We start from the raw sequence: 18,287 nt of genomic DNA, 5'->3' as shown, positions 1-18,287 counted from the left end.
TCTAGAAGCTTGTATGAAATATCATAATGATGCAAAGACCATCAACTATTTAGCCCTGGACAACCTCTTTAATGGCTAACACGTTTTGCACTTATAACTAATCTTAAAACTATGCTGATTTTAGGGAATTCTGCATACTGCTGCTGTTTTTGGCCAAAATCATTAACGCAAGCTCAGAAGCAACCACCTCTATGAGTCAGAACGGTCAGCTGCTAAGTTTCAGTGGCCTGGCTCTGGAAGACCTATCCTATCTATGTATTTAATGGACAATAATTCATATGTATTTTACAGAGTGTTTCAGAAGCCAGGCTGATGGTAGGGGGTGTCTACAAGGAGAAATAGTAGTAAACTGAGCAGAAAACAATAGGTCAGTCCTAACATTCAACCATTCTGGTTTTTAGGAAGGTGAAGCTATTCCTGCCGATGAGAAATGTGCATATTATAAATGTGAGCTGTCAAATGGACAATTTATTGTGGTGAAAGACACAATAACCTGCCAAATAAGCACCGCCCAGGACTGTCAATATGTAAGTATTAAATTAACCTGATCTGTGAAAATGCTTCTTTAGGCCTCCTTCATACATCTGTTAAAAAAAAGTATGCGTGAGACGGTTTGTTTTTGCTACTCGCATGGTTTTCTGTCTGCCATCCATGTGTGCTATCTTTGTGACATCCATGTGCCATCCATGTATACATGTGTACCATTCGTGTGTAGTCTGTGTGACAGCCATGTGCCATGTACTAGAATAGAAATTACAGATTTTTATGTGTTAAAGTTGTACAAAGATAGAGACAGGTAGCTAGATGGATAGATATATCAAAAATTGGAAGCAGCACACCATAATAGAATCAATTCACGTGCAGTTTAATTGCCCATCGCTAGATGGGCAATTAAACTGCACGTGAATTGACTCTATTATGGTGTGCTGCTTCCAATTTTTGATATATTCATTAGGATTGGTACATGCCTGGGAAGCTCTTGCACCCTCTAACTACTTTTGTGCTGCTTTTTCATTTTCTTTTTTTCTAGATAGATTTGTAAAAAGATAGATAGATAATAGATTTATAGATAAATACGGTAGATAGAAAATAGATAGATAGATTTATAAAAAGAAATAGATAATATATAGATAGATAGATAGATAGATAGATAGATAGATAGATAGATAGATAGAAAAAAGAAACAGCACCTGAAAAAATTGTAGTTGAGTGCAAAGCTTCATAGGTACATAGCAGTCCTTATATAGAAAAAATGAGGATGCAGCACACCCTTCCTTTAGTGAAAAAAACAAGCTGTTTTAATTGCCCATTGTGTGACGTTTCAGCTCTGTGTGTGAGCCTTCTTCAAAACTTGCTTCCTTATTTTTTTCTAGATAGATAGATTTATAAATAGATAGATTTATAGATAGATATCTGTGAGATATATAACTAATTATTTGCTCATGTAGTTTTCTGTACATGTATTGATGTAATAAATAAATGAAAAAAACAAAGTGGGGTCCCCCCAATTTTTCCAACCAGCAAAGGTAAAGCAGACAGCTAAGAGTTGATATTATCATTCTTGGAAGGTCCATGGCTATTTGTCCTTCCCAGCCAAAAAAATATCAGCCAGCAGCTGCCCCAGAAGTGGAGCATTGCTTTGCTTTGCTCTTTTTGATTGCCCTGGTACGTTGGCAATCGGAGAAATGGTAGTTGGGGTTGATGTCGATTGTGAGCTGTCCAAAAACACAGCTGACATCAAGCAATGATGATAGCAATGGAGAGGGGCCGATCAGACACCACCATTACTAACCCAGAATAAAAAGAAAAAGAAAAGAGAATAACACACCACTAGTGTTGAGCATTCCGATACCGCAAGTATCGGCCGATACTTGCAGTATCGGAACTCCGATACCGAGTTCCGATACTTTTGTGGTATCGGGAATCAGTATCGGATCCATATTAATGTGTAAAATAAAGAATTAAAATAAAAAACTATTGATATACTCACCTCTCCGGAGGCCCATGCACCTTACCGCTGTTAACCGGCAGCCTTCTTTGCTTAAAATGAGCGCGTTTAGGGCCTTCCATGACGTCACGGCTTCTGATTGGTCGCGTGCCGCTCATGTGACCGCCGCGCGACCAATCACAAGCCGTGACGCCATTCTCAGGTCCTAAATTCCTAATTCTAGGAATTTAGGACCTGAGAATGACGTCGCGGCTTGTGATTGGTCGCGTGGCGGTCACATGAGCGGCACGTGACCAATCAGAAGCCGTGACGTCATGGAAGGCCCTAAACGCGCTCATTTTAAGCAAAGAAGGCTGCCGGTTAACAGCGGTAAGGTGCATGGGCCTCCGGAGAGGTGAGTATATCAATATTTTTTATTTTAATTCTTTATTTTACACATTAATATGGATCCCAGGGCCTGAAGGATAGTTTCCTCTCCTTCAGACCCTGGGAACCATCAGGATACCTTCCGATACTTGGTGTCCCATTGACTTGTATGGGTATCGGTATCGGCGATATCCGATACTTTTCGGGTATCGGCCGATACTATCCGATACCGATACTTTCAAGTATCGGACGGTATCGCTCAACACTACACACCACCTTATTAAAAAAAATCTTTTTTTTTCCTGGGTTAGTAATGAGGGTGTCTGTCTATCTATCTATCTATCTATCTATCTATCTATCTATCTATCTATGTATCTATCTACCTAGTCATCTGGTCTATCACATGTCTATCCATATCTCTTTGCACATTTTTAAAAATCAGTCATTTCTGTTTTGCATTCTAATCCAGTGTGTGTCTCATGAAGGGTACATGATGTCTTTCATGTGCTCTACATGTTAACGAGGACCAATAGATTTTTATTGTCCCTTGTCATCTGTGCTGCCAGAAAAAAAAGACATGTCTACATGTGGGTTACATGGGCACAAGGTCCATGTGAAAACACAGACATATGAACACCCCCATAGGTCATAATGGGAACGTGTGTCGATAGGTGTGAAAACGTATGCCACATGTACCGGAGATACATACAAGTGAAGGAGGCCTTACACTGATTTACTGATTTATATCGATCTATCTTAATGAATTTTGTATTTAGGATGAAGAATTTCAGCCATCTACTGTTGACGACTGTTGTGGACTGTGTATCCAGAAATATTGTGTTATTGTTTCATTAAATGGAGAAAGGACACGTATCAGCGTATGTTAACATATGTTTTTTTTTTAATTGTAGTCCATTGTCTTTTACATATATCAGAGATCCAAATATTTTAAGTCTAATAAAAATATACAGCTAAAATGTGTACTGACAGTTGAGACATAAGTGATGGATAAGCTGATTTGGGGTTTCCTATGGTACTAGTTCTAAATGTAAATGATAAAAGAAGTTGTCTCTGATTCAATGTTCAGTAGTACAGAACTTCTTTGCTTCCTAATTACCAGAGGGCAGTGCGCTCCTAATAATTGACATGGATGTACTGCTTATCCAATCTATGTATCAGAGGAGTGCCGGAGCATTGAAGTTGGCTGGATCCAGCACTCTGCTCAGCTTCAGTCCAGCACTTAGAAGATCTATTGGTAAAATCATTCAAACATACAATCTTAGCCTTGGAGACTGTACTCCTCTGATAGACTGCTGCAGAAAACAGTTACCTAAGCAATGAGTAGTAAACTATTGAATTAAAAAGCAATCCATTATTGAGAGCTAAGTTGCAAAGTTGTTTTTTTTTACACACACTTTGTGATTTTACCCATTTAAGAAGAGAATGTTAAAGATTTAAGAATCCAATATCGAACTTCATGAGTGGCAACTTCTTGAGATAGATGTGCTTCCTGTATTTATCATATATAAATGTCAAACACATACAGTAGGTAATGAGAATTTATTGAATTGAAGAGTTTTACCAATGTTATCTTCTGACATATGTCTGACAATTTAGATTTACATTTATAGAAGGAAAAAAATTCACTCCCCTTCTTTCTTTCATTAATGTCATAGCAACGTACCTGGCCTTACTTGACGAACGTACAGTATGCATTTTTCACAGTGAATTAGAGGTCTATTGTGCTGATTTACATAAGAGAACTATAGAGTAGTGACAAGCTCACTGGTTTCGGGAGTTTGTCACTTATAATGTTAATCTATAACAGCTTTAAGAACTTGCATCTTAACCTTTGATGGTTGGCCAGTGAGAAGTCTACTGTGAGACAATCGGTGGCTGGAGTGTGGTGGGTCCCTGCATGTCATTAATATCTCAGACTCCTGCTTCATAGAGGACTCTGTTGGTTAAGATGTCAGTGCACAATAACAGAAATCAGTGTGTCTATCATGACATTAAAGTGCCCTCAGAGAGGACAGCGTAATGGACCTAACAGGTTGCCTTTAACCAAACATGTATGTAGCTGTTGAGGGAAATTTTGATAGCTTTCTTCTCCTGGAGATTCACTTCCAGCAAAGATATCTGCTCAGGGGTTTTCTCATTGAGAATTCAGGAGTGCTTCTGTCTATGGGAAAGATAGCCAAGATGCCTGTTTTCCAAGTATCTTTCAGCTGATTGTCAACTAATGTGTATAGGGGCTTTAACAAGGTATACTAAAGAAATATTCCTTCTTGTGGAAAAAAAATAAAATAAATTATATTTTCAAGAGCTGGACAAGACTACCTCATGGGGACCTCAAATGTATCCTCTTACAATGTTCCATATATTACAAACATTTTTCCATTACAAATCTGTAATATCCCAAATACATGTTCCCAGAAGAAAATGATACACTCCCATGCCCATGTTTCCAAATGGCTGTCATGAGCTTTTTGCCTTAGTGATGCTACCACCATCTCATTACATATTTATGTTTCTTTTACAAAAAAAAGAAAAATGATTGAAGTTTGCCTAGTCTAGCACTTGTCAAAACAAGGCAGGTGAACTGTTATGAGTGCACAGGCGCATACACATTGGCAACGTACAATCCAGAGAAACTAATACATTAACCTGACAGATCTCTGTTCAGGCTCTGTTCAGACTGGTAAAAACCCTAATCTGACCCTGGTCTGTCCCTACCTGACCACAGAGGTTGGAATCCTAACATTATGCAATGGTGCCCGCACTTGACGGCGGCTCACTCTGAATGTCCTTAACAGCTCCTAGTATTACTAAAGTAGTAATACCCTAAGGAATAAAGGAAAGACACACAAAACAGGAACAACCAACAAAAGCTACAGCAGTGACTGAATCCAAAAAAGTCACGTTCAGACAGTTAATCTTTGGCACCGAGGCTGATATTCATTAGAAAAATACACCAGGAATGAATATAACCAGTAATCATAGCTGGAAAAGGGATAATATATATAGCTAACCCAGAATGTGACTGGACAGAGACAATGATCTATAGAAGATAGGAGATAGCCGCACACTATAAGAAAAGAAGCAAATGTAAAGGTAAATAGAAATTCATCAATTGGACACAAACTGATCAAGCTGTAGCTAAACATGGAAGAATTTAGACCACGGAACAAAATGTCACTGGATAAAACCCCAATGCATAATACGAACCAGTAGCTACAGGGAAAACACTTGCTAGTTGCCTGCCATTCCTTCGTTATTTTCCTGCAGTTATGCAATATTGCTTATGAAGGACTGTAAAGTCAATGAACTACAATAAGTCAGTTTTAACAATCATCTCATTTTGGTTTTCAGGAAGGAGAATCTCTTCCTTCAAGCGATGACATATGTATTACTTATAAGTGTTTGATGTCACAAGGCATACTTATTACAGTGGAAGTAATAGAGACTTGCATGTATGAAAACTCACAGGACTGTGCATTGGTAAGAAATCAACTACCCCGTCCTATAAATGTATTATATTATGTGTCAAGATTGATATACATTTTCAACTTTTATATTTAGGGTGAAGAATATGAGCCATCAATTGACCAGTGCTGTGGACAGTGTATTGAAAAGTATTGTGTTTTTATTGCACCAAATGAAGAACCTAGACTTCTGAATGTATGTGGACATTTCTATTGCTTTATTGTAGTTAAGGTGTTTAAAGGGGTTTTCTAGGATTGTATTTTTTCATGGGGCTATACACTTATCAGTACCTGCCTGTTCTGCAATTCTCCAATCTTTCATGGGTTAGAGAAGTCATGGACCACTTCTGGCTATGATTCTCCTTCTTCATCACTGACAACATCCTAATGATTGACAGCCAGCTTCTCGCTGCGGTGATGTGCTGAGGAACCCAAGAATTCAGGCATTTAACTATGGCATGTTTATATATTGACAAGGGTAAAAGGTAAGAAAGAACTAAAGAGAGCTATAGATTGAAAAGATGGAAGTTTGAGCTAGGTATTGTGGTAGACTTCCTAGAAAGGTTGATTACTTAGAATTTTAGAGTCATAAGGTCCCCATACATGTTAGACTAATGTCAGCTGAACCCAGCAATATTGATGGATTTTCTGATGGCGGTTTAATGTGTATGAGGGTGCCAGTCAACTGATGGTTGATAGAGATGTCGATAGGGCATGTCCAATTTCAGACTGCCAATCACATTGCCGATATAAGTCCCTGGCCGACCTGTCAATTGGAAGCTTCGTCACAGAGGTTCTCCTGTGTATGGGATTGTCGTCTGAGATGGCTGTCAGTTGAATAATTGGCCAAAGCATAGATCGGAAATGCAGCACATAATGCGGAACCAAAACTTAACTTTTACTCAATATTTTAAAATTGTAATATATCACATAAATAGCACATAGTGACACAAAACATCTTTAAAAGCACATATACAAAGAGAGCCTGTATTCCTGTATGGGAGAAGTGTTGGTGGTGGTCAAATGATATAAGGGGCAAGCGCGTCAATTTTTAACACCATAGATTGTAGATCAAAAACATGCAGATAGAGTTGAGCGACTTTTACTTTTTTCGGATCGAGTCGGGTTTCGTGAAACCCGACTTTGTCAAAAGTCGGGTCGGGTGAAATCGGCCTATTATTACAAAAAGTTGAGGGCCTACTGAAACACGAAACCCAATGCAAGTCAATGGGGAATCAAAGTCGGCAGTGAGTGGAGGACAGGAAAACACCTACAGTGCCCATTTTAATGCCAAAAACATCAATTCTTATTACTGAAGCTTGTCAATCTTAATTTATTTTATAATAATAGTTAGGCATTGAAAACTGGGGGTCATTTGGCTAAAGTTGTGGGGGAGTAGTGCTGGCTCAAGTTTTTCGGGGGCCCAGGAAACGCGGAATACATCACGGCGGTGGAGCAGGGAGAGGTAAGTATTTCAACTTTGCAAGTGCTGTGATCCTGAGCAAGCAGTGGGGGCCCACTTGTTGGCATTGGCACTGGCACAGGGCCCCTCATAGTACGGCGGTGTGTTTGATGGCGGGTGGCGCTTCCCACCGGCAGACACTTTTGCGTATTATGAGGGGCCCTGTGCCAGTGACGTCGCCAACGAGTATGCCCCCCCCCTGATGAAGGAACCTGCACTTTCATCTGCACCTTCCTCTTTGTCCCCATGTAAGGTGGTATAATATGCGGGAAGGGGAACCTGACTTTCAGCAGGGTCAGATTCTGGCTATGTAGAGTGCAAGAGGAATGTAGTCGTCTGGGTCAATGTACCAGCAGACTCATCTAGCAGTGGCTGGGCAATGGGCAGGATGAGGAGGAAACACAGATATAGGCCCAAATAATAAAGTGGGCTAAATGCAGTTCAAAATTGGTAACAGGAATAACCAGGCAGCATTGCTTGGTTCAGCGGAGGAAAATTGTAAGGAGTGGCTGACACAGTGAGTAGGCCCAAATAAGTAAGTGGGCTAAATGCAGTTCAAAATTGGTAACAGGAATAACCAGGCGGCATTGCATGGTTAAGCGGAGGACAATTGTAAGGAGTAGCAGACACAGTTAGTAGGCCCAAATAATCAAGTAGGCTAAAAACAGTTCAAAATTGGTAACAGGACTAAACTGGCGGCTTTGCTTTTTTCAGCGGAGGACAATTGTAAGGAGTGGCCGACACAGTGAGTAGGCCCAAATAAGTAAGTAGGCTAAATGCAGTTCAAAATTGGTAACAGGAATAACCAGGCGGCATTGCTTGGTTCAGCGGATGACAATTGTAAGGAGTGGCTGACACAGTAAGTAGGCCCAAATAAGTAAGTGGGCTAAATGCAGTTCAAAATTGGTAACAGGAATAACCAGGCGGCATTGCTTGTTTCAGCGGAGGACAATTGTAAGGAGTGGCTGACACAGTGAGTAGGCCCAAATAAGTAAGTAGGCAAAATGCAGTTCAAAATTGGTAACAGGAATAATCAGGTGGCATTGCTTGGTTCAGCGGAGGACAATTGTAAGGAGTGACTGACACAGTAAGTAGGCCCAAATAAGTAAGTGGGCTAAATGCAGTTCAAAATTGGTAAAAGGAATAACAAGGCGGCATTGCTTGGTTCAGCGGAGGACAATTTTAAGGAGTGGCTTGACACAGTAAGTAGGCCCAAATAAGTAAGTAGGCTAAATGCAGTTCAAAATTGGTAACAGGAATAACCAGGCGGCATTGCTTGGTTCAGCGGATGACAATTGTAAGGAGTGGCTGACACAGTAAGTAGGCCCAAATAAGTAAGTGGGCTAAATGCAGTTCAAAATTGGTAACAGGAATAACCAGGCGGCATTGCTTGTTTCAGCGGAGGACAATTGTAAGGAGTGGCTGACACAGTGAGTAGGCCCAAATAAGTAAGTAGGCAAAATGCAGTTCAAAATTGGTAACAGGAATAATCAGGCGGCATTGCTTGGTTCAGCGGAGGACAATTGTAAGGAGTGACTGACACAGTAAGTAGGCCCAAATAAGTAAGTGGGCTAAATGCAGTTCAAAATTGGTAAAAGGAATAACAAGGCGGCATTGCTTGGTTCAGCGGAGGACAATTTTAAGGAGTGGCTTGACACAGTAAGTAGGCCCAAATAAGTAAGTAGGCTAAATGCAGTTCAAAATTGGTAACAGGAATAACCAGGCGGCATTGCTTGGTTCAGCAGAGGACAATTTTAAGGAGTGGCTGACACAGTGAGTAGGCCCAAATAAGTAAGTAGGCTAAATGCAGTTCAAAATTGGTAACAGGAATAACCAGGCGGCATTGCTTGGTTCAGCGGAGGACAATTGTAAGGAGTGGCTAACACAGTGAGTAGGCCCAAATAAGTAAGTAGGCTAAAAGCAGTTCAAAATTGGTAACAGGACTAAACTGGCGGCTTTGCTTTGTTCAGTGGAGGACAATTGTAAGGAGTGGCTGACACAGTGAGTAAGCCCTAATAATAAAGTAGGCTAAATGTCTGCCAAAATTTTTTTCAGAAATAACCAGGTGGCATAGCTAGGTTCAGGGGTGGGCTCCTCTGCTGAGTAGCAGACAGTGCTAGTAGCAACGTATTAACTGGTCTAAATGGAGGCCAGGGCCCCTGTATATTTTAACTATCATCTATCATTTCAACAAATTTGTATTGGTAGTGCCATTGAAGGATTTAACAGCACAGACTACACAGTGGTGGAGCAGGGAGAGGCAAGAATTACAAGTGGTAGAGCACTGTTCGAGCTGGGGTGAACACTCTCTCGTAGGCTGCGGTACTGGCACAGGGCCCCTCATATTACAATGGTGTGTCTGACGTTGGTTGTGCACCACTACCGTCTGAGACACTTCATTGTACTATGAGAGACCCTGTGCCAGTGCCGTCGCCCAAGAGTGTGCACACCCACCTGTCCAGGCAAACGGCACTCGCACGGGTGCTTGGGCCAGGTGGTGACCAGTGGGGGGAGTCAGCCCATTTAGGGAGGTATATAAATGGCTTATGGTGGACATTCAGCAGCTGCAAATGGAGGAATTGGAGAAGTCAGTAAGAGGAGGCCAAAAGCAAGACATTTTTCAGGCAAGCTACGTGTCAGCAGGGGAAGGTGGGGCCAAATAATTTGAAATCCACACTAGCAGCAGGGCATGCGAACTCCTGTAGTAATGCATATTCTGCCAATTCAGGCCAGGTGTCTATTTTAGATGCACAGTAATCAAAGGGGAGTGACCTGTGAGGGAGAACATCGATAAGGGCGGAAAAGTAGTTCTTAACCATACTGGACAAATGCTGTCTCCTGTCACTTTGAATCGATGCAGCAGTACCTGTCGTGTCAAAGGTCATTGCGAAATCACTCCACAACCTGTTCATAAGACCCCTCTGTCCAACGCCACTTCGGATTTGTGCACCTCTAACACCTCTGCCATGTTGCCCACTACGGCTCGTGTGAGAACCATCACCGCCGCTGTGTGCTGGGAATGCCTGAACCAAACGGTCTGCAAGAGTTGCTTGTTTGGTAGCCAATATTTGCTCAAGGATCTCATGTGGCATGATATTTTGTAATTTTCCTTTATATTGTGGATCCAGGAGGCAGGCCAACCAGTATTCGTCATCGGTCATCATTTTGATAATGTGGGGTCCTTTTTAGGATACGCAAGGCATACTCAGTCATGTGGGCCAATGTTCCAGGTGTCAATTCACTGCTTGTGCTGGGTTGAGGAGCACTTTCTTGCAAATCAACATCACTTGTGTCCCGCAAAAACCCTGTACCTGACCTTGCAACGCCACCAGTTTCTATTGCCCCCTGAGAAGCATCCTCCTCCCATAAATATTCATCCCCCTCATCCTCCTCCTCCTCCTCTTTATCCGCCACCTCGTCCAGGAGAGTTCCCTGAGATGACAATGGCTGACTGTCATCAAGGCTTCCTTCCTCTTCGGCTGCAGACGCCTGCTCCTTAATGTGCTTCAAACTTTGCATCAGCAGACGCATTAGTGGGATGCTCATGCTTATGATGGCGTCGTCTGCACTTACCAGCCGTGTGCATTCCTCAAAACACTGAAGGACTTGACCGAGGTCTTGTAGCTTCGACCACTGCACACCAGTCAACTCCATGTCTGCCATCCAAGTGCCTGCCCATGTATGTGTATCCTCCCACAAATAAATTACAGCACGCCTCTGTTCGCACAGCCTCTGAAGCATGTGCAATGTGGAGTTCCACCTTGTTGCAACGTCGATTATTAGATGGTGCTGGGAAAGATTCAGCGATCGCTGATGGTTCAGCATACGGCTAAAGTGTACGAGCGACCGGCAGATGTGCGAGCAAAGTCTGGTTACCCTGGATAATTTTTCAGGAAGCACTGCACCACCAGGTTCAAGGTGTGAGCCAGGCAAGGTATGTGTTTCAGTTCTGAAAGGGCTATGGCAGCCATAAAATTCCTTCCGTTATCACTGACTACCTTGCCTGCCTCAAGATGTACACTGCCCAGCCATGACTGAGTTTCTTGCTGCAAGTACTCGGCCAGTACTTCTGCAGTGTGTCTTTTGTCGCCCAAACACTTCATTTGTAACACAGCCTGCTGACGCTTTCCACTAGGTGTTCGTGTGCAATATTGGCAGCTGCGGATGGAGTGGTTGTGCGACTGCGCTCTGTGGACGAGATTTTGCTTATGGAGGAGGAGGAGGGGTGGCGAACGCCTACAGCCAATTGTTTCCTAGACCGTGGGCTAGGCAGAACTGTCCCACTATGGCTGTCCCCAGTGGACCCTGCATCCACCACATTAACCCAGTGCGCCGTGATGTACACGTAATGTCCCTGTCCATGCCTACTGGTCCATGCATCTGTTGCGAGGTGCACCTTTCCACTGACTGATTGCTTCAGTGCATGGACAATGCGGTCTTTGACATGCTGGTGGAGGGCTGGGATGGCTTTTCTTGCAAAGAAGTGCCGACTGGGTAGGTCATAGCGTGGTACTGCGTAGGCCATCAGGTCTTTGAAAGCGTCGCTTTCAACCAACCAGTAGGGCATCATCTCTAACGAGATTAGTCTAGCAATGTGGGCGTTCAAACCCTGTGTACGCGGATGAGAGGATGAGTACTTTCTTTTCCTAACAAGAGTCTCTTGTAGGGTGAGCTGGACTGGAGAGCTGCACATGGTGGAACTAGCGGGGGTGGTGGTGGTGGACATGGCGGATTGAGAGAGGGTATTCTTGATGTTGGCCTACATACAGTGTTTCCTACCAATAACCTTGTGATTCCCTGACTGCTTTGGCCTTGCGATGATACCTCCACATTTGCTGCTGGTGGTGTCCTAACCGGTGGGCTTACAGTGAGTTAACCAATGTAGCGTTGCTGACTACCTTCATTCTGAGCAGGTGCTCCAACGGCACATGACATTTGGTAGTTAGTCCAGGCTTGCAAGTGCATGCTGGTTAAATGTCTACGCATGCACATTGTATTTAAATTTTTAAGATTCTTCCCTCTGCTAAAGGTCTTTGAGCATTTCTTACAGATAACTTTGCACTGATCATTCGGATCTTGGTTAAAAAATTGCCACACTGCACTCTTCCTACTATCGAATACCTTTTCAGGCATTGCACGCTGTGCTACTTTCACCAGATGGCCACGCTGACCTAAAACTGTTTTTGGTTTTGACACACGTTTTTGGCCTGACACGGGCCTGCCAGATGACAGCTGTTGCGATGTAGATGGCTGCTGCTGATCATCCTCCTCCGCTTCTGAGCTACTGGCAGCGGCACCCTCTTCCCCCAATGGCTGCCAATCTGGGTCAACAACTGGGTCATCTATCACCTCCTCTTCAATGTCATGTGCACCTTCCTCCTTGTCACCGTGTAAGGTGCTATAGCGCTCGGGACGGGGCACCATAGTCTCATCAGGGTCAGATTCTGGCTCAGTACACTGCGAGGGCAATGTAGTGATCTGAGTCAATGGAACAGCATAATAATCTAGCTGTGGCTGTGCATCAGTGCACTCCATGTCCGATTCATCTTGTAATGGGCAGTTAACAATTTCCCTTTCTAACCCAGGCACGGTATGTGTAAAGAGCTCCATGGAGTAACCTGTAGTGTCGCCTGACGCATCCTTCACTTTTGGTTTGGGTGAAGGACACAAGGAAACGTCTTGTTCCTGACCGGGAGCATCCACTGACAACTCGCTGCTTTTATATTTGGAACTTCCTGAAGAGGAGGCAAAAGAGCTAGAGGCTAGAGGATAGAGTCAGCAATGAAAGCAAAAACTTTTTCCTGCTGCTCTGGCTTTAAAAGCTGTTTTCCTACTCCCAGATAAAGGAGCCTTCGAGGCCTTGTGTAGCCAGACGATGATGCTGGCTCAACACCTCCAGCCTTAGGTGCTATTTTGCTTTTCCCACTACCAACAGATGCTCCACCACCACCACCACCATCAGTACCAGCTGGCAACGACCGCCCACGGCCTCTTCCACCAGACTTCCTCATTTTTGGGAAAATGTAACCAAAATAACAACCGTTATATGGTACTGTAAAACAAGGTAGAAGGTGTATATAAACTTGTTGAGAATTTAAATCTCCCTTTTTATTTTGGGGAGACTGAACCCAAACTCAGGCCCAGTGTATTTTATAATGCAATGTGAGTGGCAGCAAGTGGCTGGCTGATATACGACAAACTAAGAGGACTGAGGTATATCCACCTTGTGAGAATTTGAATCTCACTTTTTTTGGGGGGGAGACTGAACCCAAACTCAGGCCCAGTGTATTTTACAACGCAATGTGAGTGGCAGCAAGTGGCTGGCTGATAAACGAGAAACTAAGAGGACTGAGGTATATCCACTTTGTGAGAATTTAAATCTCCCTTTTTATTTTGGGGAGACTGAACCACAACTCAGGCCCAGTGTATTTTACAACGCAATGTGAGTGGCAGCAAGTGTCTGGCTGATATACGACAAACTAAGAGGACTGAGGTATATCCACTTTGTGAGAATTTGAATCTCACTTTTTTTGGGGGGAGACTGAACCCAAACTCAGGCCCAGTGTATTTTACAACGCAATGTGAGTGGCAGCAAGTGGCTAGCTGATATACGAGAAACTAAGAGGACTGAGGTATATCCACTTTGTGAGAATTTAAATCTCCCTTTTTTTGGGGGGGAGACTGAACCCAAACTCAGGCCCAGTGTATTTTACAACGCAATGTGAGTGGCAGCAAGTGGCTGGCTGATACACGAGAAACTAAGAGGACTGAGGTATATCCACTTTGTGAGAATTTGAATCTCACTTTTTTGGGGGGGAGACTGAACCCAAACTCAGGCCCAGTGTACTTTACAACGCAATGTGAGTGGCAGCAAGTGGCTGGCTGATACACGAGAAACTAAGAGGACTGAGGTATATCCACTTTGTGAGAATTTGAATCTCACTTTTTTGGGGGGGAGACTGAACCCAAACTAAAGCACAGTGTGTAAAACAACGCAATGTGACTGGCAACAAATGGCTGGAAGATATATGAAAAAATACAAGGACTGTAGTACAATTTCAATCTCCCTACAATGATCTCAGGACAAGTATGGCAGCAATAAAAAGGACTGCTGCACACAAAAGTGTGGACAAATAAACAAGATAACTGTGCAGAAAGGAGCAACAGTATTTTTACTTTTAAAAAAGCAGTTGGTTTGCACAGCAGCGTGCAAACAGCAATGCAGCTATCATAGAGCCTTATAAGGCAGCCTAATAAGCTACAGAGCTGATGCACAAAGATATAGCCTCCACTGTCCCTGCAAAACAAAGGTGGTGTTGGACAGTGGAAATCGCTACAGCACAAGCGGTTTGGGGGTTAATCTTCCCTCCCTAACTATGTCCCTTCTTCTGACGAAGCTGCAGCAACCTCTCCCTATGCTAAGATCGGCAGAAGTAAGATGGCGGTCGGCGTGCATGCCCCTTTATAGCCCCTGTGACGGCGCAGAAAGCAAGCCAATCACTGTCATGCCCTTCTCTAAGATGGCGGGGACCGAGACCTATGTCATCACGCTGCCCACACTCTGCGTCCTCCTTCATTGGCTGAGAAATGGCACTGAACGCGTCATACGAAACGCGACTTTAGCGCGAAGATCGCCGACCTCATGGCCGATCTCACACTAGGATCAGGTCGGGTTTCATGAAACCTGACTATGCCGAAAGTCGGCGATTTTTGAATTTGTCCGATCCGTTTCGCTCAACCCTAAATGCAGATCCAATCATACAGCCATGTGGCCTACTCTGAAACATCAAATCTCCTTTTTCTATTAACCAACAAAGCACCTAACATATACGTCAAACATATCCATAGACCCCCCTATTCACCTGACAAAGTCTAACAGCATCTTTTTGCTTCTATTAGGCTGGTGTATGGTTTTACTGTATACACTGCTTATGTACCCTGCTACTCCACACTGCAAGACTGCGATGAGATTGAATAGAGTTATCATTGAGCATTTGAGCTGCCACTGAAATCATAGACTGTTTGTTCAGCTTAGCACAGGACTTTGCTGTATTTGTTAGCCCCATATACATGAAATGAAGCCCAGGTCACATGCTTGTCCACCTCTCTATTTCGTCTACTCTTCAGCACAAATAAAAGGGGGATTTGGGAACCACCTTCAACTCATAGGTGGTAGTTCAAGACATGGGTCAACCCAGTGATCATATATTTATTGCATAAATGTTGATTGTTAAAAAAAACATGAAGCAATATGAAGAACTGTAATATCAACATAACTGTTGAAAAGTCCTCAAAGTCTACTCATTCTGTTTTTCAGGAAGGAGAATCTGTAACTTTACCAAATAACAGCTGTAATTATTATACATGTGTGAAGTCAATGGGACACTTTATTATATCTGAAATTTCAGCGCTCTGCCAATATACCAATTCAGGGGACTGTGCACCTGTAAGTTAAGGACTAAACAATTCTGTGAAATTAATTATTTTCATTGCCTGAATTATTAATTATGACTTTTATATTTAGGGTCAACAGTATGTGTCACCTACTAATGGAGAGTGCTGTGGAAAGTGTGTCGAAACATCTTGCATTGTTATACTAAATGGAGAAAATCAACTTCTCAGCGTATGTAAAATTTCAGTAATAGTAATAATTATCATCATCAGTGCAAGCAAATTTCAGTAAGCAAGTAAAATGAGAGACAGAAGCAGACAGGTCTTTGGCCTCAAATGGAATGTGAGCAGTGGTTCATTATTTACGTGGTGCTAATTTGGAGTGAAGAGAGTGAAGACCATTTCAGAAGCTTTAGGGTCATGGACTAATGAACCTAAATGCTGCAGCGTCTCAGAGTCAAACGCACATGGCTGGGACGCTACAGCCAGTGGCTGATACTTGATGACCACTGTTTGGGTAGTATGTATCAGCTGACAGTTTTTCTTTATGAGGTACAGACCATGCAGTTTTTATCATACAGATAGTTTTGGTGATTGATATAGCTTGCCTATTCTGAAAACATAAAAGGCATGTAATGCCCAAAGGGTCTCCATGTGATCAAATGACTTAACTGATGAGAAGTACAGTATATCATGAATGTTCAGAAACAAAATTAAATGGGAAACAAGGTGATACTAAAAGAATTTTATGTTGTGTATATTGGGGCAGAAGTAATAGTTTGAACTGAAAAATTAATCACTGGGCTGCTACAGGATGAACAGTTAACTCCAGAGGAAACTATGGCAATAATAATCTACTCATTCCGGTTTTCAGGAAGGAGAATCCAGGACTTTCCCTGATGACAACTGTACAATCTATACATGTGTGAAGTCAGAAGGACAATTTGTTACGGTGCAAGAAAAAGTGACCTGCCAATATAGCGGCCCACAGGACTGTGCAAATGTGAGTTATAAAACAAATCAGTTCCGTGAAATTACTTATTTTAATTTGTTGAATTATTATTAATTATGATTTTATATTTAGGGTCAAGAGTATGTGCCACATGCTGAGGACGAGTGCTGTGGAACGTGTGTCCTGACATCTTGTATTATTTTTCAACCAAATGGAGAAATTCAGGTTCTCGAGGTATGTTAAAGTTTAATACTACTACTAATAAAAATGATAATAATTACCTTCATTTACACAGCACAAATGAATTCCAATAAGTAAAATAAAAATAAAAAGAACAGACTGCTTTGCCTATACATGGAATTTGAGGAGATACTCATTGGGCAAAAGATGCTAATTTTATCAGGAGACCAATCCATGTGTTGGCAAGAGGAATATAAAAATGTTTACATGAACGTTATCACCCAGCCATTATATGAGCCATGTGTTTTACAGTGAAATCACAAATGTAGGAAGTCGTGTATGGAGAATGAAGACAGTTTCAGAATGTTTTGGTTCATCGACTAATGACATAGACCTTCCTTGAGAAATGCATGTTAAAGTCACTTTTATAACTAGGGTTGTAAGAAACAAGTCACATTTTTATATTTTCATCAACATCTGCCTCTCCCGCTATGTGTTGCCATGCTAACGCTATAGGTGAATCCGTTGATGGAGGAGAAACAATGGCCAATATTGCTAAGCATTGTAGGCTCTGTCCAGCCAAGAATACTAGTGTGGCTGTAACCTGTAATGCCACAGTGTCCAGCAGAATGAGTGTGTGTGCTGTCCAGAAGTTCAGCGAGAGTAATCAGCTCAATACTATGGCCAATGGGGCAACACCACACCCTACTTAATCTCCCAATACACTCCTGAATTAAATGTTTATTGCAGTTAAGGTACTTGAGTACTTTTTTTAATTAACTCAATATCATAAAAATATATCAGCATTAATTAAATTTTGGTGGTGGCACTTAGCATTTTTGCCTAGTTCTTTTGGGACCTATGTCTAATTAAAACTATTTGGATAAATAAATATATCATTCATGAAATGTCAAAGCTACAATGCCTTGCGAAAGTGTTTGGCCCCCTGGAACTTTTCAACCTTTTCCCACATATCATGCTTCAAACATAAAGATACCAAATGTAAATTTTTGGTGAGGAACCAACAACAAGTGGAACACAATTGTGAAGTTGAACGAAATGTATTGGTTATTTTAAATTTTTGTGGAAATTCAAAAACTCAAAAGTGGGGTGTGCTTTATTATTTGGCCCCTTTAACTTAATACATTGTTGCTCCACCGTTTGCTGCGATTACAGCTGCAAGTCACTTGGGGTATATCTCTATCAGTTTTGTACATCGAGAGACTGAAATTCTTGCCCATTCTTCCTTGGCAAACAGCTCGAGCTCAGTGAGGTTTGATGGAGATCGTTTGTGAACAGCAGTTTTCAACTTTTTCCACAGATTCTCGATTGGATTGAGGTCTTGACTATGACTTGGCCATTCTAACACCTGGATATGTTTATTTGTGAACCACTCCATTGTAGATTTTGCTTTATGTTTGGGATCATTGTCTTGTTGGAAGACAAATCTCCATCCCAGTCTCAGGTCTTTTGCGGACTCCAACAGGTTTTCTTCAAGACTGG

At 42.3% G+C, this 18,287-nt stretch overlaps 1 protein-coding gene across 1 annotated transcript in view; it reads left to right on the top strand.

Annotated features, from left to right (window-relative positions):
- Window positions 1–18,287, top strand: part of LOC143806870 (uncharacterized) — a 347,780-nt gene that overhangs the window by 265,723 nt on the left and 63,770 nt on the right. Inside the window, exons 44-51 of the mRNA XM_077287851.1 lie at window positions 402–527; window positions 3,091–3,192; window positions 5,687–5,815; window positions 5,897–5,995; window positions 15,579–15,707; window positions 15,786–15,884; window positions 16,527–16,655; window positions 16,737–16,838. Of these exons, the coding sequence (XP_077143966.1) occupies window positions 402–527; window positions 3,091–3,192; window positions 5,687–5,815; window positions 5,897–5,995; window positions 15,579–15,707; window positions 15,786–15,884; window positions 16,527–16,655; window positions 16,737–16,838 (915 nt within the window). The remainder of the gene's footprint in view (window positions 1–401; window positions 528–3,090; window positions 3,193–5,686; window positions 5,816–5,896; window positions 5,996–15,578; window positions 15,708–15,785; window positions 15,885–16,526; window positions 16,656–16,736; window positions 16,839–18,287) is intronic.

The sequence above is a fragment of the Ranitomeya variabilis genome, chromosome 2 (genome assembly GCF_051348905.1).
Source record: "Ranitomeya variabilis isolate aRanVar5 chromosome 2, aRanVar5.hap1, whole genome shotgun sequence".
NCBI classification, from domain to species: domain Eukaryota; kingdom Metazoa; phylum Chordata; class Amphibia; order Anura; family Dendrobatidae; genus Ranitomeya; species Ranitomeya variabilis.
Note: the sequence above shows the minus strand (reverse complement) of the source record. Positions and strands in the feature narration are given on the sequence as shown.